We start from the raw sequence: 24,212 nt of genomic DNA on the forward strand, positions 1-24,212 counted from the left end.
ATTCCTAGTGGTACTTGATATATTGTTAATTGAGCCTAAATATTTATTACACCATTCATAAGTTTAGGGGACGGTTCTATTTCTAAGATTTCTTATGCTCACTATAGTGAATGTCATATAAAATCAAATTTTAAAACTGTAATATTGTGAAATATGTTTTAAAATTTCAATTTGAATATTTTTTAATCTTAATTCATTCCAAAAATAAAACAAAATGCATGTGTTTTATCTAGCAAGGAAACTAAACTGCAAAATGCTTAAAGACTCTCAAAATGTACAGTATATACATGCATACGCATATATACACATTGCCATACTAGTAATGCATTAAAAATTTTATATCACTGACTTAAAATCTTTAATTGAAATCAAATGAAGGGGTGGTCCACTACGATATCATATTTTAAAGTTGATGCGTAATGTAGCTGTGTGAACATAACATCTCTAATGCAAAGAGAGACAATGGCTTTTACAGAGTTAGCTTAGCAAAGCCTACAGCGAACATAATTTAGGGATTACAAAAATACATCCGGGATAGTGTGATCACAAACACTTCCGGTTGTGCTTATTCACCACTCGCATACACCCCGCGCATCGAAGGGGCAAAGCCAGAGGCACTGTGATGTTACAGCAGAGAAAGCTGAAAGTTCTGCTATTTCCACGGAGCTCCTTCTGTTTCTATATTTGAGCTTCCAAAGGACACAACAAAAAGAGATAAGTGCTTAAAATTTATTTTAATTATGTTTGTATATGTAAAAATATATAGCTAGCATTTGACAAAGGAGACCTTCCAGAATCTCTCCCAGTTTAGTGCTGGATTCAGCTAAAAACTCCTGAAAGAAAGGAGAAGCTTTAACTATAATAGACGAAGATGTGGATTGTGAGTCACAATCTGTAGGTATGTTTATTTGTTAAAAATGATCTGTTAAATGTATAGTGTCTAGAATTAATGGTATGTTGTAGCAAGGACATAAACAAGAATGTATACAATGGGAAATGCTGTTTGGCACCGCTAACAATTCAGCTACAAATTCATATTTATCCATCAAACCCCTGTAAACACCTACAATCTTCACCAGCACTGCAGTGTCTCTCTATGCGGCCCCTTCCAATATCTCAAATTACTAGCAAAATATATTTGAATGCATCATATTACTTACACATGCTTATTCGAATATATGTGAAAGACACTTGTCAGATGTTATTTTAAAGAGCAGGCGTGAGCTTCAGCTGTGACATTTTCTGTCTGATTTAGGCTCAAACTGATACGGCTAACAGCTACTCTGACTGACAGCATTTACAGAGCAGAATCAAAGCATGTGCTTGTAGAAGTGTGACGCTTTTCCTCGTGACATGAAGCCAATTTGCGAATCACAGCACATTATGTTAGCTGACCAATCAGAGCCCCTTGAGGGCGGGCTTTTCGCAGGAACTAGGACAGTCGTTTTCATGCTAGCTAAGTAGCTGTATAATCAAAGTAAGATGAACAAATAACGTGATTGTTTACAGATGAAGCATGAGCACGCATTGCTTTGCATCATATAAACCCAACCAAGCCTTAAAAACAATCTCTGGACCACCCCTTTAAAATACCCACAGATGTTGATGTGTTTTAAAATATGGGTGCTTCACATGATTTTGTCGAGGCCTACTCTCTAAATCCATGCCTCTTCACAGAAATAAATATGATTCCATCAAGGCAGAAAAGGATGCTCATCTTTCATAGTCTCACACTCAAGCAAACAAAACAAACAAACAGACAAACAAATAAACAGCCACAGTGAATCTGAAGTAGCAGCTGACAGGCTCATAACATGATATGAGACTTTAATCTCTTAGCCAAATATTGACCACCACTGACAGAGACGGTTTTCTAACCTGTACTTTATCTATTCAGGTCACACGTCTAAACCGATGAGAGCAGTGGTGAAGCCTTTGGTGAGTGTTTTTTAGCAATGGGATGAAGTATCTATTGCCTACAGTCTGCACCTCCTAACAAACATGAGTCATTTACACACATTTCCCATCATGCATCTCTTCAGCGCAGTAACCGTGAGTTGTGTACAGTACAGTACAGCCCAGACCCTCTCGACAGTGTCATGGTCATCAGGTACAACTCTTCAATCACATTTTTCAGTCATTTATCAATTACATCAGAACTTTAATTGATCATTTCCTTAAATAATCAATCGATAGGAGCAGGAACACAGTAGCTACTGGTCTCTGTTTTTTTTTCTTGTTTTGTTTTTTGCTAACTGAGAGAACATACAGAGGGATAAACAGAGAGATTAAAAAATATCTAAAAATGCCAGAGGTACATTGTTTAAGTTGCCTAATCAGTGGTGCAGTAGAAAAGAAAAAGATAGAACGTAGGAACAAAATATTGTAGTTAGAATTAGACTGATTGGTGGCTGAACGAAAGGATGGTCAGACTGATGGATGGAATATTCATGCCCAAAGTATACTTCACTTCTTTTACGAACTATATTAGGAAGGAGGATATTTTGATAATTAACCACTTTAGTACAGGTCAGGCAACATTTAGATAATCCATAAGAAAGCTAACTTGCCTCTGTCGTAAGATTTTTCTACATCCCTCATTCCAGTTGTTCCATACAAAAAAACTAAATTTGCACACTATTTGTCAGTCTGGTTATATGTAATTAGGAACTTGTGAATAGAGTGTTTTCGTGACAGGTCATCCGTCGGCCATGTTGGAAAGCCGAGCGTAAACAATGCCACTGAACCGAACAAAACTTGCTTATTTTGCTGATTATCTCTCCTGAAAATGATCAATTATTGTCATGTTTTGGCTTGCACTAATTGGTCTGCACTAATTTGGCCTGGACTAATTGGCCTTTACTAACTAGACAGTCTAACTTTACTTACTATACTAATTGGTCAGATTGTTGCAAAAAATAAAATAAAATAAAACACTTTAACAAACATTTAAAGTACTAAAGACCAAAAAACCAAACCTATATTTCACCTTATCCTACTACAGTTAATTTATACCAGATCCCACATGCAGTGCTTAATTTGAGGCGGATCTTGCCAGATCCTGTTCCGGGAAACATCAGATATTCGTGTTTTGCATTCCGGTATTTATTTGAATTGATCCAGTATTTCCTTTTGCATGGTGAGTACCTGCATGTGTGTGTGTCAGAGAGAGAGACAATGTGAATGAATCAGAGTAAAAAAACAAGCAAAGCTGTTGATTGTGTGTGTGCACACACATACTGTAAAAGTAGTCACTTTCTACCAATTAGCTCTTATGTTTACAATCACTCTTATGGTTGGTGATTATTGTTTCGTGCACAGTAAGCAGTGAAAATAAATAATGGCACAGTGCTCTAACTAAATTATATTTGTATTTTCAAAATGCCAGAGGCAGTCAAGCAGATACAGTTGGTCAGAATTATTACCCCCCCTTTAAATGTTTTCCTTTTTTTAATATTTCCCAAATTATGTTTAACAGACAGTAATGTTCATAGTAAGTCTGATAGTATTTTTTTCTTTTGGAGAAAGTCTAATTTGTTTTATTCTGGCTAGAATTAAAGCAGTTTTTAAATTTTTAAAAACCATTTTAAGGTCAAAATTATTAGCCACTAGCTATGTTTTGTTCCGATAGTCTACAGAACAAACCATCATTATACAATAACTTGCCTAATTACCCAAACCTGCCTAGTTAACCTAATTAACCTAGTTAAGCCTTTTAATGTCACTTGAAGCTGTATAGAAGTGTCTTGAAAAATATTTAGTAATTATGGCAAAGATCAAATAAATCAGCTATTAGAAAAAAAGTTATTAAAACTATTATGTTTAGAAATGTGTTGAAAAAAAATATTCTCTTTCCATTAAACAGAAAGTGGGGGAAAATATTTCTGACATATATATATATATATATATATTTAAAACCACGAGTAAATCTGATAATGAGCTCTATCAATAGAAGATGAAACTGCGTCCCTGGATCAGGATAGCGGGAGACAGAAGCAAATCGATCCCAAGTCATCCAGAAAACATGACGGAAAAGATAACTGTGGGCTCTTTTTAAGGATTAGACAGAGTAAGTAATTTTCGCTTGACACATAATAATGAAGTGAACTGAATGTCAGTGGTGTTTGTAAACTTAATACGATTTATGTTTGCAGCTACATGTTTGTTTGTTTGTTCTTTTATCCATGGTTGACCCATAAAGTTATATTGCACAAAATAATAAAAGACTATTCCAGAAATTTGATGCATTTTTCGCTATAACCGCTTAGTAACTTCCTGATCTGGAAAACTGAAATTGTGGAAACTTTTATTTACTGATTTTGTTCCGGAAATTATTCATTTAAAAATTAAGCACTGCCGACATGGTTTAGTCAGCTTAAGGAAACAGAACAACATGTTCAGTAGCAGATTACATTGCAATCCAATGCTGGTCTTAACATTCGAGTATCAAGCCTGATCTCAGGAGGAAGTATAACTTTTTTATGTATTGTAAACAAAATGGCTAATTCTTACAAATTCATGATTTCATTTGTGCGAAAACATATGATTTTTAAAAGGAGACTGCACATATTCATATGAGTTAGCCACTATACAAAAAGTTAAGAATTGCTTGAGATCGTGTTGGAGTATCTCCATCATGGCCATGCATTTGGGTATTTTCAAAATCATGACGTAAGTGAAAACACTCAAGAGTTTGTGTACTTCAGCTGCCAAATAGGCATGGGCCGGTATAAGTTTCAGACGGTATGATAACCTTTGATAAAAATGTCACAGTTTTACGATATCATGGCATTGTGATAAAAAAATAATTTCTTTAAAAAAGACTGGATAAAAAATAAAAAATAAACTTTTTATTTTGCCCATTAAACACACAATGTTTTATTTTAGGGAACATTTATAATGTTTCATAACAGTAAACATGTCAGGCTAAATAATTAAAACAAATAATTGACCTCTGCTATCTTCCTTAGTTTCAAAAACACTGATTTCTTTACAAAACATGAAAAACTAAAAAAAAAAAAAAAAAAAAAAAAAACCTTACAGATACCTTAAAATCGGTAAAACAATTTAAATTTTTTATTTTTTATTTTTTTGCATTTTTAAAACCTCAACTTTTTAAAACCACGGTAAACCTTGAAACTGGTTATCATCCCATGCCTACTGCCAATGTGTGCAAGTGATAATTAAGTTCATAGGATGTTCCATTCTTCTTTTCATTTTTAGAAGGGTGCTTGTGTGTGTTACTTTTGTGGCCTTTATATATTGTCAAAGTGCACTGGAATGAGCCCCAAGACTTCTACCCAACAGTCAAAAAATGTGGAGTCAGAAAGTGACCATAAAGATTTAGGGATTTGGGATTGGGCCAGCATTCTACAGAAGATGGAAAAAAACAACAGACGCCCAATATTGATGACTCCAAGTGTGAGGGAATTAAGTACAAGGACATGAGCAAAATCAAAGTACAAAGGCATTCTTATCAATTATAATTTTGAAAGAGAGAAAGCACAAACACTAGATGAATCTTTCATGTGCATGTGTTGATCGTCTGTGTGCGCACACTACCAAATAGAGTATACTTTGAAGAGCTTAACGTTCAACTGTGTGCGTATGCTAATGGCCGCAAAAAATGAAGTATACTTTGGGGTTTACTGACTAGATGGACAACTGGAATGACAAAATGTCAAAAGGACAAACGCAACGATGAGAACACAACACAGCATGAGTTAAAGTGGTAAAACAAAAGATCTGAAAGCTATTTAGGTAGTATTCGAGTAGTTGGTGAAGATCTGCTACAAATGAGAACAGAGGAAAAGATGGACAGGAAGATGAAGGTATGGACAGATGAAAGACGTTTTAACTGGTTTCTTGTTTTTTCTTCACAGGCACTAATGTTTTCACAGTCATATAGGAGGAATCAAAATTCAAAAATGTCTCCAGAGTCTAGAATTGCTACAAAGCTAAAACATTTAAAACTATTTCTACCACTTCCTCCAAGTATATCAAACTTAACTCATATTATATATATACCTTTCTGTATATATATGTATATATTTATTTGTACATATATATTTTGTATAGATAAATGATATGATGGCAATGGAAACTGAATACAATGGCCAATAAAATATCTAAGTCAATTCACAGTATAACATGATACATTCTCAAAAAAAAACATAGGACTTTATATAGAGATAACATTTTGTTTTGTTCTCAAGGAAATAAAAAGCTACATGGGAATTATAAGTCTGTTCTGTACATGCAGTCACAGAATACTGTGTTAGCGCCTTCTGACTCAGTAAGGGTCAATGACAGATCAAGTGTACTCATGGCACACTGTATTAATTCAATCATTCTACATCCATCTCCCTGCTCCCCGCCGCGCTTCCATGCCGGGTGTGGTGGACTTTTCGCTGACGCACCCGTATTCCTGGCATTGGAAGAAACGCTGACCGAGGGGATTAAGCGCCTGTGTGTGATTCGGTTTACACAACACGCAATTCAATACCTGAGCTTGTTAATTCTTGACTCATGCGATGACACGTGGTTCTTAAAACTGTGGAAAAGCCCTAAATTTCATTGCAAAGGATGACAAACCTTCTCGGAGGGGTCTTGTTTAAATGAACAAGATGTGAAAGGGAGACAAACAGCACTCGAATCAAATAATAAACGGCCGACTGAATCTGTTTATCTGTGACAACATGTACAAGCCCTCTATGACCCCCAGAATAAAAGTATTATTGTTACTTCTTGTGATGAGTAACTTCATCCAGAATGCTACAAAATCTACCGCATGTCTACTTTTTGCTAAATCATTTCAAAGCTACATTCAACTACAACACGGGCAAATAAGCGGTGCCTGACGTCAAATAGGTATTCAAAAACTGAATCTCTGTAAGACTGACATCAATTCCTTTGCCAAAACAAATGGTGTAGGATGCTTTGAGCTAAAAAATCGATTAGTGTTGTGTTTGTCCTTGACTCCTCATTATCATATGTTAACATTTGCACTGACAAGAGCCAGCAACTTGTGCTTTATTACATGCAACTCTGCATCGGAAGTAGACTTGACTTGATAATGCACAATCAGTGACAATGACTTTAAAACACTGCCCTTGACCACCCTAGGCAAGCTGTCTGTTTGAGATCTAATGCTTGATGATTAAGGAACAAAACAACAAGCACGATCCACTCCTGGTCCTCCATTTAGAATCATTAATGAACAGTTTTGAATATTATGGAGCCATCTAGTGCCAATCATAAATATTGCAACCTATCATCGTTTGATGAAAGACAAGTATTGCTTGTATGCAAAGAAAGGACCATCACATTGGGCAGTGCCATGGATCTAGTTATGGCGATTTGAAATTTCCGTTATAAAAACAAATAAATAACCATAAAAATCTTCACATCTATAATTGCACTATTTAACATCAGACACAGCTGGTTTACCCTTTTGTTAAAAGACGACCACAGTGAGAGCAATAAATAGCATAAAAGAAACCGAAACCTGAAGGGGAAAACAAAAACATACAGGAAAAATTGCTACATTTCTGTGTGTGTTCTTATTGTTTTTCTTTTTGAAGTGTGTCTCTTTAGAACATAATGTCATTCCTATTTGATGTCAAAGTGACACCATGGCATTGGAGTTCTGATAGGACAACAAAAGTTCTGTTGAGTGAAATGGCTCCATGTAGAATCTGATTAGCTTGGAATCAGAAATATAGAGTGACATAGTTTACCCTTGTTTACTTTGAGGTCAAATTTCAATTAAGAATTGTCCAGCCTGGCCTTGAAAGAAGAAGCCAATTCTGGTACTGACGGCATAACTGTTGCAAGTGTCAAAATAAAAAAAGGGGGAAAAAAAGTGAATTTCAATATCTATGTGCATCAGGTTGCCATGGAGACACTTTTTCAGTCAGTGTGTTTGATGCTGATCATCTGAGCCTCTCCAGGACTGCATTCAGATTGAATATAGATTAATTTCGAGCCATCTGTAAATAAACTGAGTAGCCAGTTTGAGCCACCGCAGTATTTGATGTCTGTCGTCACATGTTGTATGTGGACGATGCAAAAATGTCTTTTCCTTGTTTCAGGGAGTGTATATGTGTAAACATGACATCATTACTCACAGAAAAATCCCAGACATTTGCTATCCACTGTTCTCATTGGAGGAGAGAAGCACGGAGGACATCATAATACTCAACTCAGACCGAAGATGGAGTACGGCTGGAGTATCCATCGTGACCGTGGCAGAATTTGTTGAGCCATTCCCTGCTTTGACTGTTGTTTCTTTGCTGCTCTGGTCACTGCCACGGACGTTTTCCTCATCTTGGTGCGGCGCATGTATGTGCATCACACTCCAGCTGCGCTTTACTGTAGAGCTCACACATACGCGCAGCAGTGAAGCCCCGTGTCATACTTCACTCTCTAGGCTGGAGAAATGGGCAGAACCACGGCGTGAGCACAAACTCTTGGCTTTGAGTGGCAGGTGTGGGGAGTAAAATCGCCTTGGCTGGGGTACAGACCGGAGTCTCTGGTACTGAAGCTTAGCACTGGCGGTGGCTGCCTGGGAGGAGCTGGAACCAGCCCCAGGGGAGAGCACGGGTGGAGGGGACATGGATGCAGAGGACGGAGGAGGAGGAATGGGCATGGGTAGGGAGTTGGGAGCAGAAGGTACAGGTAATGAGGGCAGGAGTGGCTGGGGTGGGGAGGGTGATGGCTGGGGTATGTGTTCTGAAAGCTGGGCTTGCTGGGAGCTTAGGTTGGACTGACTTCCGGATTTGGATTTGTCAGGTTTAGTGGGTGCTTTGGACCGAGAGCTTCCACTGAAGCTGTGGCAGTGGGGAAGCAGATCCTCCTGACTATGGGACTGAGTGCTGCTGTGTTTGTGGTGCACATGGGGCCTACCATGCCCATACTGTGTACATGAACATGTTGCAGTGTCTTGCATTCGTTCACGTGATCTGTGACCTTTGCTCTTTGACCCACTGCGGCTACGCTTCTCACTCTTCATCTGTAGTTTGTCCACTGACCAGTAGCGTCGTGGTGGTGGCAGGGAAGTTGGAGGTGGAGGCCACTGTGAACCCAGCCCTCCACTGCCTCCTCCAGAACCCCATCCAATCCCTGGACCTGAACCCCAAAAATCACCTGCCCCACCCCACCCTTCACCCCGACCCAAAATGGAGTCATCTCTACTGTTGACACTTCCACCTTTCTCTCGAGAAGGGTATGTTCCAAAAAACCAGCCACCACCCCCAATTCCACTGGCCCCACCCACTCCAGTTCCCTCCCAATATCTCTCAAAACAGCCAAATTCTCCTGAGGACCCCTCATCAGAAAAGCTTTCCTCTGCTCTTATTCTGTCTCGTTCTGACTCTGACACTGCCCCTCGCCCTGCCCGCCGTACTCTCTCCTCTATTCTCTCCCTCTCTCGTTCTCTCTCTTCTTCTTCTCTTTCCTCGTCCTCATCCTCAGAGTCCCACTCATGAAAGGACAGTCCTTCTCTTGTGCTAACTCGCCCTCTTTCGTAGTGGAGAAGCAGTGGTCGGCGCTCTCCTACTCTCCCTTCTGCCTCTCTCTCTGTCCCACTACTCCTCCGTCTCTTGGACGAAGAGAGGAGAGTATGTAAAGATGAGGGAGGGGAGGGTCCGGAGGCCTCCGTGCCACCTGCCTCTCCTCCACTAACCCAGAATTTGACTGAAGAGGGGAGTTTGTTAAGGTTAGGATAGCGTTTACTGGAAGGTCTATGCCGCGAATGGGAGCTTTTGGGTCTTCTCTCTCTACCTCTGCCTCCCCCACTCTCATCCTCTCTTTCATCCCCATCATCTTCACCTCCATCTCTCCTCACTCGTTCTCTCTCTCCTTCCCAAGCTGAAAGGCTGCCTTTGTCCACAAATGCACTGCGATGCTGAGTAGAAAATGATGAGTACTCTCCTTCTCTATCCCCATCCCCCTCTCCATCTCTGTCTGCTTCAACATCACCTTCCTCTGGCTCTGACCGCTTACCGGAAGATATCTTCTTCTTCTTTTTTGTTTTCATTGCCTTCTTTTTCTTCTTTTTTACCTTACGACGCTTCCTCTCTCTTTCTCTTTCCCTTTCACGCTCCTCCCTCTTTTTCCTTTTTTTGTTTTTCTTCTTCTTCTTCTTTTTCTCCTTTTCCCTGTCTTTCCTACGTTTCTTCTCTCTTTTCCTTTCTGTTTCTCCTTGAGCTCCACCACTCCTCTCCCTGTCCCTCTCTCTTTCTGCCCATCCTGCCCACCATTCCTGGAGCTGTGCTAGTTGACTTCCACCTCTCTCTCTTTCTCTGTCTTTTTTATGTTCCCTGTCACCAAAGGTGCCCCATGGTTTGCGTGGCGGTATGGGAGGGGGAGGTCCATGAGTAAGAGATCTAGGGGAAAGTATAGACCGCTCTCTGTCCCTAGATCTGTTGTGGCCCTGAAGAAGACTTGACTCTTCGGTCAGCTCATCCAAATCCTCCTCATCCTCCTCCTCAGCCTCTCTGTCTCGAGTGCTGCGAGATGAAGCTGTGGTAGTTGATGAAGGAGAGGTGGAGCGTGAGGATGTGGCTGAGGATGTGGTTGAAGAGCTAGTGGTGGATGAGGTTGATGATGTGGAAGTGTATGGCAGTGAGGGAGAGGGTGAAGGAGGAGTGTAGGATGGGGAAAGTGTAACTGGCACAGGGATGGGGAGAGGAGGAGAGGGTCTCGGTCTTCGACTCGCTTCCCTGCCTCCTCCTCTCCGGCCCAGTGGCAGGATGTTTTCGTACAGTGGGCCACCAGGTTCTTTGGGCTTTTTTGGTCGCCGTTTCCTCCAGAAAGATGAAGGGAGAGGGGGAGAGGGGTGCTGCAGTGGGGGGTTAGGTGTCAGTGGGGCTGGGGTTTGGCTTTTAGGAGGAAGCCTGGGGGTCCCCAGAGATTTAACCCCTCTACCCTGACCCCCTCCACCAGTACCCACTCCCACCTTCTTCCCCACGCCATGGTCCATGCCCTTCTCCTGGTAGAAAGCCACACCAGTTGGTTGGGGTTGTTGATGGACTCTGGGGATTGTTTTAGGGGTTTGAGAACCTGTCTGTTGGTCCACACATGGCCCAAGTCCCTCTGGATCAATAGGTCCATAGTAGCGCTTATATCCATCTAGACCACTACCAGTACCTCCACCACTTGCCCAAGCAGGTGCCACCTTTTGGGGTAAGGGTACCGTTTCCGCTAGGGGTCCTCTTACACCCATCGACGTGGTGGCACCAGCAGTTTTGGGTAGTCTCCACCGGTCTACGACTGCCAGCCTGCGATCTGGCCGGGGTAAGAAAGTAGTGCATGGTAGTGGAGCTCCTATAAGTTGCGTATTTGCAGGACCCAAGGCTGCTCCAGAATGAACAATTGGTGGAGGGGATCCAGGAAGAGGTGTCTTGTAAGACTGAGGAGGTTGAGGCTGTTGTGGTTGCTGCTGTTGCTGCTGCTGGACCATGGCAATGGCTGGATTGGATACAGCTGAAGTGACCACATGTGAGGAAGAAGTAGGAACCATGGCAGTGTGATGGTGGCCAGAAACTGTGACTTTAGCCCCACCTTGTGCGGTTTCATCTTCAAAGCTGCAGCAGCTATACATTCCCTAAGAGTACAAAAATAAATGAAGGCAAGTCAGATTCCAAAAAGGACAATGTTTTAATTGCATGCCATCTGTAATACCAGACCCAAACTTAATGTCAACTGAAATCATTCATTCTCTCACTTCACACTCTCACTCTCTCACCCTGCTGAAGGCGAGAAGGAAGTCCAATTTGCCAGACTGTCCCATTTTGCTCATGCAGTGCCGCAGCCTCCAGTAAACCAGGTGTTCCCAGGCAAAGACCAGGAGACTTAGGCCCATGGCTACCAGCAGCATGTAGAAAACACCCGCCATGTTGTCTATGTCTAGTTTGGAGCTCATCACCTCAATTTTATCATTGTGACAGATCCCTGAGAGCCAGAGACGCTCTAGCATCTCTATCTCATCTGAGTGGAGAGAAGAGAAAAAGACAAGACATTAAAATTATGCACTTTCTTATTTAATAAGTGATACAATACCTTGGCACAGATGCGTCAATGAAACATGCATGAATGCAATATGGTAGTAACTTGCCTTTCCCACACGCTTACTGTAGCAAGAAGCAGATGCTAACACTAAATATAAATCTGTTGTGTCAGGTGCTATTTTGAGATCTTTAAAGCATTATAGGTCATAGGTCAGGTACTTTAAAATGCTCCCTCTGGGTGTTAAGGAAACATTAGTGTGAAGGTCTTTGTTAATCCTTAAAGAGTAAAAGAGAGAGGAAGAGAGCAAGAGGCCTGTAGGCTAGCAAAGGCTAGCTCCTGCATAATGATCTACACCATATCCTCTTTTCCTCAGAGGATAAATGATAAGACAAAAAGAAAGGAGTGCAAAGTTCTTCATCTTCTCAATGCTGCATTGTATCATGGGAAATGAGAGGATGTGGAGAAATAAGTAAAATGCTGGTGGAAGAGAAGAGGAGAGTGACTTTGTCATTATGACAAATAGCAGACGAACCTCTTTTCAGAGAGCGGGAAGTTAACATAAAAAGAGAGATGAAGACAGATGGTGACAGGGTGAAAGGATGGTATATGTGCAGTGTTTATGTTGGTCTCTGTGTGTATGAGGATGTGAAAAATCTGGGAAATTAAATGAAGGAGAAACAGAATGATGGGCAGAGGGGAAAAAAAAAACAAGAGGACAGAGAGGCAGACTGAATGGTGAAAGGGTGAGATCATAATCATTTAATTGTACCAGAAGATGGTCAGGCTTGTTGCAAACTCAAGAGAAAAATCAGAATCTCACCTGCTATCTACAGAAAGACGAGCTGGTAAATTACCCACAAACCGTACTAGACCAAGGCATGAATAGCAGCATTTACTGCTTTGATGAGGACTGGCCAACGACATCACTTTATCTCAAATCTCATAAGAGTGCAGTGTAACATAATAAAGCCCCATCATCACCCATCACGCTGTAAATGACAGTTGCGTTGTTCTCACAGAGGTTGAATTATGGCGTCTGTCTCTTAAGCTCTCAAAACAAACTATCCAGCAAGCATAACCTGCGGGCATTAATCACAATGTAGATGAGATGCTGCAGACACATCACATAAAACATTTCACAAAAGAAAATGCAGTCAAGCATTACGAAGCAGCACAGGCTGAATCCCACATGGGACTTCAACGGATAACAGCACAAGCCCAGCTCAGACCTGAGCACTGCCTCACTATGTTCACACTGTCCATTCAGCCTCCTTCTGATTCCTGCCAGTGGCCCTGGCACACCACCTCACTGACCACAGCCAAACTCAGCAGGTGTGACATACTGAGAACATACAGTACATACACACACACACAGAGAGATATATGCTAACGCACAGGCAGACTTGCACAGCTTTATAAATGCAATGTAAGTTACAAATACACCCCCACACGTACAGCATAAATGTGTGCATAACACATTCTAGCACATGTACAAATGCTTTCACACCTTTGCTCCCACCATAACAGCTTCTGTTTGGCAATGGTACTCAGGGTTGGCACAGTTAAGTGGGCACAATTTAACAGCTAATGCTTTAGCAAGGTCTTTAAGTTCAGGCAGACAGCCAGTCTGTGCCATCTGCGTGACCTCCAACATTGTTCCCTCTGCAGCCCCCCTGATCCCTAACCTGACCCATACCACTATCAAGCTTAAGCAAACACTGCTCTTGGATCAGTCTTAAAGGTCAACACTTTTATAAACATATCAGAAACGCTGTGGAATTGTTGACCACTGTAATAAGTCTGTGGAATTGTTAGCAGGTGAAAGGACTCCTATTCTAGAGGATGGTTGCAAAGAAAGCTGCTGGCCCTGAGATAAAATAAAATAGCACTTTTAGCAGGTAGGAAGTGCTTTTGCGTGACACTGACCATTAAGGGCACCTGTGGTGTTTAAAAGACTTAAAAAGACTGCAGAAGGACAAGTGGTTTCCTGTGGTTTTTAAAGGCTGAAAAAAATCTAAAAAGGACAAATTGTAGCTGTACAACCTCTATCTATCTATCATACAGCTTCTATGTGCTTCCCCATAATAAATAGACCTGCAAGGGATACATTTGAAGTGCGGATTTAGAATCAAGTAATCGAAGAAGTGAACAAGTATCTTGGTATCTAATTTAAAACGTCATAGTCAGGTTTAAATATTTTTTTTATTACACACAGTTCTGTATAAACAGCTTTCATAAAAGGACCCTTTAAATGTTTGAATATTCATGTTCCATTGCGATTTATTTTAAGCTAATCACTAGGCATCAGGCAACTCATGGGGGATGTTTTCAATCACTCTGGGGTGACTCTGAGGGCCCTATCATACACCCGGCGCAATGCAGCGCAAGGCGCAACGCAATTGTTGTGTGCTAGATCAGCTCGGCGCAAGAGTCTTTTTGACGTTTTGCACCACACTGTTTAAATAGCAAATGCATTCATATGTGCACCCATAGGCGTTCTGGTCTAAAAAAGGAGGCGTGTTAAGGCGAGAATTATTTTGAGAAACAATAATAGACTGCACAATAGACCAGAACAAAGCAGGTCTAAAGTCCAGCGCAGAGCACGTTAGTTGTGCTGCCTCGCTTAAACATTGCTTATTACACACAGGATGCACAGCAATACACAAATATCTTTACAAATGAAAACAAATTAAAGGATTAAAATATTACAAAAAATATTATTTTCATCTACATAAATAAAAAAACCACCGCCTCCATGCATTTTTAGTTTATTCATGACAATTTGCTTTTGTATAATGTTATTATTTGCTGTATTATTTATTATTTGCATATTTATATTTGTTTTATATAAAACAAGCTCAGATTTGCCCTTTTGTCAGGTTTAAGACCATATGGGGCATAGCATGTGTATTTGGAAATAAAGTTTTGAACATACTTGGTTATTATTGTTCATTTATTCGTTTGCTTGAAATTAGAACTGAGTTTAGAAATAGTTTTCAAACAAATCTTTGCGTCTGTGGATGTCTGTAAGTACAACATGTTTCCCTATCCAAGAGAGTGCAATTGAAAAGAAAGAATGAGGAGGCTCATCTCTCATTCTGCTCTGTAGATGTTCTGTTTAACTGTTTTCTCGTTAGTGAAGCGCTCAGTTTTTCCTCTTACAAAGACCGCCATGTAAATAGCAAATGCGCTATAGCGCGACACAACTGACTCTTAAAGGGAATAGGAGATGAGACTCTGATTGTTTTTTTCTCAAAACACACCTATAACTTATTAAGAGAATAAGCTCAACCCTTTAAGACCATGCGCCACGGCGCAAAGTGGATTTTTTCATCCTTAAAATAGCAAAATTGGATTCTGACATGCCCTTAATGCTTTTGCGCATGCACTTTGCACTTTGCGCCTGGATCGTAAAAATAGAGCCCTGAGTGTTGATTTGGCCACAACTTTCTCTTTGTTTCAGCAAATGGAATGATTTTTGATGACACAGGTTATTTTAACACATATTTTGGGAAAATGGTTGAAAATAAAAGTGAAATAATTCACTCTGGGCAAATTAACTTGACTTATTTTATAATCGTGGCTGTTGTTGCCCCATTGACTTCCATTATAATGACATTTTTTATTGCAAAGCCATGATATTATATAATCATTAATTCTTGATTGTTGCTGGGTTTCCCTGTTGCAAAAAGGTAAGATTTTTTTTTTTTTACTGTTGATCATCAGCTGCAGTGCAAAAAAGTTTAGTTTCTGCCTACTATATTGAGTATAGTGTTTGTGTGTGTGAGAGAAGGACCTTTGCACACATCTTGATATGTCTAAGAAAATAAGCAGCTCAGCTCACAAAACATAGTAAGTGTACTAAAGTGCTCACACTATAATCTCTATATAAAGCTTCATATAAAAGCCAGAAACTTTTTTGCACAGGCCTATCTAAAGGGTTAATGCTGCCAACTAATGATCAACAGTAAAACTAACACATTTTACTTCTTTCCAACAAGGAAAAACACCAACAATCAAGAATGCATGATTATATGCTGTCAGGGCTTTGCAATCAAAAAATGTCATTAAAATGGAAGTAAATGTGGCAAAAAACATCAACAAACATAATGAAAATGTAGTAAACTTGAACAGCAAACAGGGGTTAAAGTACTATAATTTTAATTATTGTTTTTTTTTTATGTATTTTAAATAACAAGCCTCCCTTGGACAGGTGTTGAAAATGAGGAGGTCAGCTATTTTTTGAATCACTTGTCCAGTGTAATTGTGATGTCCTTGTAAAACAAGTAAATAAATTAATTAATATCTATCTGTCCGTCTGCTGTAAAAAAAGTACTTTCCAGTAAAGATTTCACACCCAGTTAAGCTTATTAAATATTTGTTTGTATTGGCAACAGCTAGGAATATTTTAGTCTTCATCATGTCAATATGCTTTCAACAAAGATTAATGCAGAACAGTCAACCATTTAAATTTGAAAAGAAGCCAAACTGTAACAACAAACTACTGACTGAAACAAAAGAACTGATACTGTCTTTCACGGTTATCCAGTGAAGCATTTTGCAAAAGAATAGAGCAATTACATAAAGACCTGCCAAATAGAAATGAGACTAAAATATTTGATAACAATAACCCATTATCCCCAAAAAACCTCACAATGTTTTTAACACCATAAAAGTAAATCAGGGACAGAATTAATACAATGACATCAAATAAAACACCCACATCTCAACAACCACCAAGCAGATAAGTAATAATAAAAAAAAGTCACTGTTCATTTCACATGTAAAGCTTCTCAGCTGTTAAATGGTGGTGTTAGCTAATGAAACCTGGCACCAGTGTGACGATCTCACTGTGGGAACCTGGCTTACATACACATTCTTTCAGTCGCGCTCGCTCCGACACATCAAAAGCCAAAGAGGATTTAAACAGCAATCAAACAAACCATCCAGTTGAAACAAAACACTGGGGATATAGCTAGTGCATTTATGTGTTTGTGTGTGTTGAGAGAAGGGAGGATGTATAAACGACAATTAAAGAATTAGTACTTGGACAAGCACATTTGAAATCAGATGCGTTCCACTTTGACTTTGCAAATCCGTAACAGCTAATCCTGTGACTCACTCAATACACACGTCTCACTCATAGCACACAGCGGCTACTGAGCTGACTAGCTGTCTGCTTCCTACACAGACAAATGCTTTGTAAGTGTTGTGGAACCTTTAAAGTAAGTGGAATGTAAGTTGGAACGGTCTGGTCACACCGTAAACAACACACTTAACAATAATCACAAAAACTCTGGGGTGTCTAATTCAATTCCTGGAGGGCCGCAGCCTAGCATAGTTTAGTTCCAATCCTGCTTCAACACACTTGGCTGTAGGTTTCAAACAAGCCTGAAGGACTCAATTAGTTTGATCAGGTGTGTTTAATTAGAATCAAAACTACACTTAACTAAACAGGTCTATAGCCCTCCAGAAAGAGTTCGACACCCCTACTATAACAGTTAGCATGTTGCTAAGCTAACAACATGCTACTTTCTAGCATAAAAGTCTTGCATTTTTTAGTACTGAATACAGTATATGCATCCCAAATTGCATACTTACACATCATTCTACGCCATTGTGTGGTCTAAATAGTGTAAGTAGTGCATTCACACTGAAATAATTAGTACTTTAAATTCCTGGGTGATGCTTTAATTTATCTGTTAAAAAGAAGTGTGGAATGTTGAACACTTCGCACACTTAGCAGCCACACAGTGGTAATTTTGACAGCAATTTTTGATTTAGTTTTAGTCTTAGGGCCCTATCATACACCCGGCGCAGTGTGGCGCAAGACACAACGCAATAGTCTTTTGGTAGTTTCAGCTTGGCGCAAGAGTCGTTTTAAGGCGTTGCGCTACGCTGTAGCAAGTGCATTAGCACTCATTTTTCATACCCCTAGGCGTTCTGCTCTAAAAAGGAAGGCGTTCTGAGGCGGACCGCTGGCGCGTTGCTATTTTGAGAAACTACAATAGATTTTTCATTAGACCAAAACTGACCCGGTCTAAACTCCGGCGCAGAGTTGCGCCTCGCTTACGCACTGCTTAATACGCACAAGAGAGCAATAGGCAAATATCTTTACATATGAAAAAAATTTAATATTAAGGATATATATAGGATATAATAAGAATAGATATAGGATATAAATATAAAGGATTAAAATATTACAAAACATATTATTTTCTAGCCTACATAAATATGAAAAATCACTGCTTTTATGTCTTCATCTCGGGAGGCTTTTTCAGTTCATTCATAACAATTTGCTTTTGTATAATGTTATTATTATTAGCAGTATTATTTATTATATCCATATTTATATTTGTTTTATTAAAAACAAGCTTAGATTTGCCCACCTGTCAGATTTAAGATATGGGGCAGGGCAAGTGTATTTGGAAATAACTCGGTATTTTGACCACACTTGGTCATTATTGTTCATTTATTCGTTTGCTAGAAATTAGAACTGAATATAGAAATAGTTTTGAAACAAACCTTTGCGCTTAACAAACGAAATTAATAATTTATAGGCTACTTGATGTCTGTGCGTAAAGGTTTCCCTATCCAAGAGCGAAAGTGAAAGTACTGTAGATCCATTATTTCTCATTCTCATGCAGTAGATGCTCTGTTTAACAGTTTTCTGTTAAAAAACTGTTAACTGTTTGCTTGTGAAATGCTCATTTTTTCCACTTAGACTTACTTTGCAACCTGTAAATAGCAAATGCGCTCTTGGCGTGACGCAGCTGGGTCTTAAAGGGAATGGGAGATGAGACTATAATTGGTTTATTCTCAAAACACACCTATAACTCATTAAGAAAATAAACTCAACCCTTTTAGACCATGCGCCTTGGCGCAAGGCAGATTTCCCGTCCTTAAATTAGCAAAAACGCGTCCTGACACGCCCTGAAAGCGTTTGCGCCCTGCGTTTTGCGCATGGACCGTCAAAATAGAGCCCTTAGTCTTTTGACTAAAATTCCATTTTAGTTTTGGTCATGTTTTAGTCTTCTGAATCATTTTAGTTGTAGTCTAATGTCAGTCGACTAAATTTCATAAGATTTTGGTCGACTAAATCTACTTGAGATTTAGGGGAGGTTGGGGGTGAAATTATGGTAGTTTTCCGGGAGAAATAACAAAACGGGAGGGTGGCGGGAGATGGGTCTGACATACGGGAGTGTTGGAAGGTATGGTGTTAACTCACATAGAGAAGTTTTAAAGCGAAGATGCATGTAAAAAATAAAAGTATGCTTCACTTTCAAGGCAATTTCGTTATGTTGTATACAATATCAAATACATCATTATGTTGTATTTGTCTTGACATCAAACGTGAATCATCTTTTTCTCTCAGCTGTTGCCATTTCATTATAGCTTAATCTGACAGACACCCTATGAAAGATTAGGTAATAGCATGCCACGTTCACTGTGGTTACTTTTCAAATGTGTGTGTGTGTGTGTTTGTGCGTCATGTGTCATACAAGATTATTTTCCCCAATCACAATTCTTTTACATTTTATTTGCCAACAAAATTAACACTGCAGCCACAGCTTTGCTCATGGAAAGGGGCAGGATTATTGTGCGCTGACGTTTAATTGTTTATTTTGGATTGTAAATGCAAAATTCTCCTACGAGAGTGATTATACTGCCACCCAATGGAGAATGCGATTATACTCGTGGCAGGTATTATTCGGTAGTTTGGTCATGTATCTCACATATTTTTCAACCGTCAAACATCTTCTGGGAAAATGTTCGATTTTCCGCTTAGTAAAAAAAAACGTTCCATTCGAGATGAGACTTTACTAATATATACTATTCATATAGTAAGCTGTATATGAATGGAGCGCTAAGCTGCTTTCTATGACAGAAAGTTTCAGTCAACATCAATCTTGCTCAAGGAAACATTAAAGTAAAGCTATACTGTTCATTCACATATCATATGAGAAGCACTTCTTACAAAACAGAGGTTTAATACACAGGAACAGTTGTGTATAAATGTTCATTACCAATCTTTCCATGAACATGATTTGATTTTAACTGATAATCAATGCCGACTGTAACATCTGCGATTATATAAAATAAAGGCAACATATATGAACACATACAGCCCCTTAAAGTGTCGATATGTTACCAATTACAGAAAAACTACACACAGCATACTTTTAGACCTTATTTGGGTATGAAAACAACACGCAATATAACCTCTCATTTGTATCTTTAATATTGACCAGCACATGTAACCTCTGTTAGAAAGTATTTCCGTCATTCCCAGTTCATAATAGTACAAAAGGTGATGATAATAGTAAAACGCGGCAGTTTGTTCATGTTTTAGGTTGCTAAAACGATCATTGTTCATTTGTTTTGTTGGGCTTCTCCTTGTTTTTTTTTCTTTTCCTTTAGTTTTTTTACGTGTCACTTTCATGTTTATGAATGTTTATGAATTTCATGTTCATGATGAGATGTAAGAAGCACTTTAATAATCACGCGCATGTTTTTATCATCAGCTCAAGAAGTTCGTTATTTCAAATATAGACGCGCAGCGAATGCAAGAAGGAAAGTGAAACTGCTCGTGCATTAGACAGCCTTGTAAACAACTTCGGGGCACAGGGTAGATTGTGCTCTTCTTGACTTTGCGGCTGTTCATTAAGACAACGACAAAGTTTGTTTGAGCTTGGGTCGACCATGGAATGTTATTATATGTTTATATTATTACTGTGTAATGTCTCGGCTGTGTTTTTCATTCTCCTGCTTGTCCACAAGCTAGTGACGTATCTCTGTAAACTAATAGTGTTTAGCAGCGCATCTAGCTCCACCATTTGGTACCCTTTTGTTGTGCTAAGTACCCAAAAAAAATGGTACTGTGCGGTAAGCTTTTAGGTACTTTTGACAATAGAAATGGCCATAAAAGTGAACCATATGCTAACATACCATACCACTCAGTGGAAACGGGCCAATAGTGTACCATTTGAGATGCAGCTAAATATGTGTTACAGTGTTTCCTCTATGATTTTTTCCAGCTGTGGCGGCAGGCCTTTTTTTTTTTACACAAATCTACCATTTACCTGTGACGTTTTTTCAATGACAAATGTTGTGAGCGCAGTATTAGAAGTCAAGATCGCATTTATGTAATAGCCTACAGCATGCGGATCTCTTTGCTTGCGCGCCGATTTCCTCTGCTCGTCCACAAAACTTTTTGCACGCCACCGCAAATATAAGCTGCTTCAAGAGCGCCCAGATCTTCTTGTGCGCTCTCAAATAAACACTGCTAAAGTGCAAATTAGTGCGTTTATGTCTCCAGCATTTATTAGATTTGCTAGGAATATTTATGAATGTCTCTAATAGACCAATAAAGCGATATTAATGCATCCTAAAGTAAAGTAAAACGGCTATACGTCGTGTTTGCTGGCCTCACGCATCATGCACCTGTCAGTCAGTCAGTCAGTCAGCACTTAACCTTAAAGGGTTAAACAAATGACGCACAGCACTACTGCGGTTACAGAAAAGTTTGAACTGTTATAATTCACTTACCTTTTAATGGGTTTTGGTGCGATTAACACCCGCACATAAAAAATAAAATGTTTTAAATAAGATTTTGGGGTGGCGCCCCGCCATGGAAAAATAAATGTAAAACCATGTGTTAAATATATGTGTATTTTTTTATTTATTTAATTTCTTGCAGTGTATATATATCTGGATAAAATTGTGCATCTAAAAAGGTAGCATAATAAAGCTGCCTACTTTTTGGAACATAATTGACATTGTGATTACATGTAGTTTGTATTTAACTGACGTTCATTAGACATACACATCTTAGCTAAAACAATGCTACATCCAGGCAGTCTGTAAAAATGTAACATACAGTACATCTAAAGGCTGATTTATACTTCTGCGTCGAGTGATGGGCATTACCCGCGGCAACTGTTTTGCTGTGCATTTATACTTCTGCATGTTGTTTATGTTGCTCTGCAATAACACTTCCAAAACACTAGCCAGCAGTTTAAATGTCCCTCTGTGTCGAGTTTCTTCACTGGTGTTTTGTTTGTTTATGAACGCTACCTGAATGTACAAATAGCTAAAACTTGCTCATTCAGAGGTGGGGACTAGCAGACGTGCAATTTCTTTAATCATAAGGTAAACACAAAGCAAAAGTTTCCATCTGGAGATCCTTCATGATCTCTCAACACTTGTAAACACTCACTCCCACAGGTTCACGCAGCTCTCAGCACCACCCACATTTGTCACAGCTACCAAGCCAACCAGTCACAGAGCTTGAGCTATGCGTCGATGCCACATAGTTATATTTTTTTGAGAGGTGCGTGTCAGCCTTGACGTCAGCCACGACGATGGTAAAGAGCCTAAAATTTCCAAGAGACGTCATTTAATATAGCGTTCCATTGTTCCATTTGGAGTGAAAGCGATCAGATTGTATCTTATTGCTGTCATGATGGCAAGCAGCTGCTTTGTTTTTTATTTATTTATTTATTTAAAAAGTGCCTTAGATTTGAGCTGAAATACAACCTGAAAGACAACAATACAACACGTTACAGACTTGTTTAATATATTTGTACCATACCTGTTTTCTTGAAATGGTTACTTTTAGATGAAATGATTTTAAATGACTTAATTTAATAGCACTGGCATAATACAAATGACTGACATGGGACATTGATAACAGGCTGACCATACACTTTTTGTTGTAGTATTAGCTGTATGTTATAATAGTATATAGTACTTTTTTTCTTTAGTACTGGTTCAGTGTTGTCTGTTAAAGAAAGTCTAATAAATATTTTACTTTAAATTTAACACAATATTTTCATTCATTGTCTGGCGTTAGTTATCTGTGCTGTTGCCCAATTGGATTTTTCATTCCAAAATGGCCACCGCGTAATGCTAACGGCATCTAGTGGCTATTTCCCAAATAGCAACAGAGTGTTGCCTTTTGGTGATTCTATCCTCTTTGGTGAGGGCTATGTGATCAACAGGTGTAGTTATTCATTTCGGTCTATATGATTACTTAATTTTTGGACTGAGACTCTTGTTAGATGTTTCTAGATTTACCTTGATAGGCTCAATTTGGCCTTTTTTAGCCAAGATAAGTATTGAACATCTAAAATGATCACAAATAAAAAGTAATTATCAATAATAATCAATAAAAAAGTCACAATGTTTTAAAAAAAAAAGTCAAACTTAATTTGAATACATATATAAGAAAACTATTTTTCTGGATCCATAGACACTGCAAAAAAAAAAAAAAAAAAAAAAAACAGCAATTTGACTCCATTGTCTACTTGTGATGCGATCAAACAAAATGCTTAACACCAGAGTCACATAAACACCAACTAGCAAATCCACTGCAAACTCTTGAACCAGCCAAACTTGTCCTTTAACCTTCATACAAAACTTCTGACATACTTTCCTAGAATTCTTCTGACATGGAAACATGTTTTCTTACAAACATAAGTCACATTTTCCTGCACATTTGACAAACAACAGTAAATGTGACCCCAGTTTGATGCCTTAAAATCTCAGTACGTTTTGTTACGCAGCACTGTCTTATCCTCTTTATTTCTCTTTCACACACACCACTTCTGTCATTCCCGAGACTGAATCTTTGATACATGCCCATCTCTTTTATGCATCAATGCTGCCATCATCTCCTTAAAGTCGGTAAACAGCCTGCTAGCACAAAGACAAATGTCACCTGGCAGACAGCAAAGATACACACACTGTATTGCGTCATGTCAAGGAAACTAGATTAGACCAAGATCGCTGAGAAGATGGCTGGAAGCTAACAGCGCAGGCTAATGAATGAAGTCTTGTTAAATATGCATATAAAAAAGAGACTTTAATCTCCCAAAGGCTTTTATCTTCTCCAACCCGACAGCACAAACACAGCAATATGCAATCTCCTAATTTTGGCACTTTGATAGCGCAGAACTCTCACCGTCGCCCACCAGCTGCAATAAAGCCAGGTCCAATGGCCGTTTCCAGCGAGAGTTCTTGATCAGGGCGATCCCATATCCAGTCGTGGCGAATACTTTCCCTGAGCCGATGGTCATTACTTTACAGCCTTCATCTTTACGAGCCATGTAGTTCAACACGGCCGCGTCGTAGATGAAGGCATCCAGCTTACTGCAAACACAGACAGGAAGAGTACAAGTTAGAAAAGGTGACAGAAA

At 39.2% G+C, this 24,212-nt stretch overlaps 1 protein-coding gene across 5 annotated transcripts in view; it reads right to left on the reverse strand.

The window, feature by feature from the left end:
* Nucleotides 1-5,849: 5,849 nt before the first annotated feature.
* Nucleotides 5,850-24,212, reverse strand: part of grin2db (glutamate receptor, ionotropic, N-methyl D-aspartate 2D, b) — a 297,610-nt gene continuing 279,247 nt past the window's right edge. For all 5 annotated transcript variants that reach the window (XM_073925936.1, XM_073925938.1, XM_073925935.1 and 2 more), the window contains 3 exons: nt 23,978-24,165; nt 11,750-11,991; nt 5,850-11,608 (listed from right to left, as the gene is read on the reverse strand). In XM_073925936.1, the coding sequence (XP_073782037.1) occupies nt 8,414-11,608; nt 11,750-11,991; nt 23,978-24,165 (3,625 nt within the window). In that variant the 3' untranslated portion in view covers nt 5,850-8,413. The remainder of the gene's footprint in view (nt 11,609-11,749; nt 11,992-23,977; nt 24,166-24,212) is intronic.

Source organism: Danio rerio, chromosome 16 (genome assembly GCF_049306965.1).
Source record: "Danio rerio strain Tuebingen ecotype United States chromosome 16, GRCz12tu, whole genome shotgun sequence".
In the NCBI taxonomy this organism is placed as follows: Eukaryota; Metazoa; Chordata; class Actinopteri; order Cypriniformes; family Danionidae; genus Danio; species Danio rerio.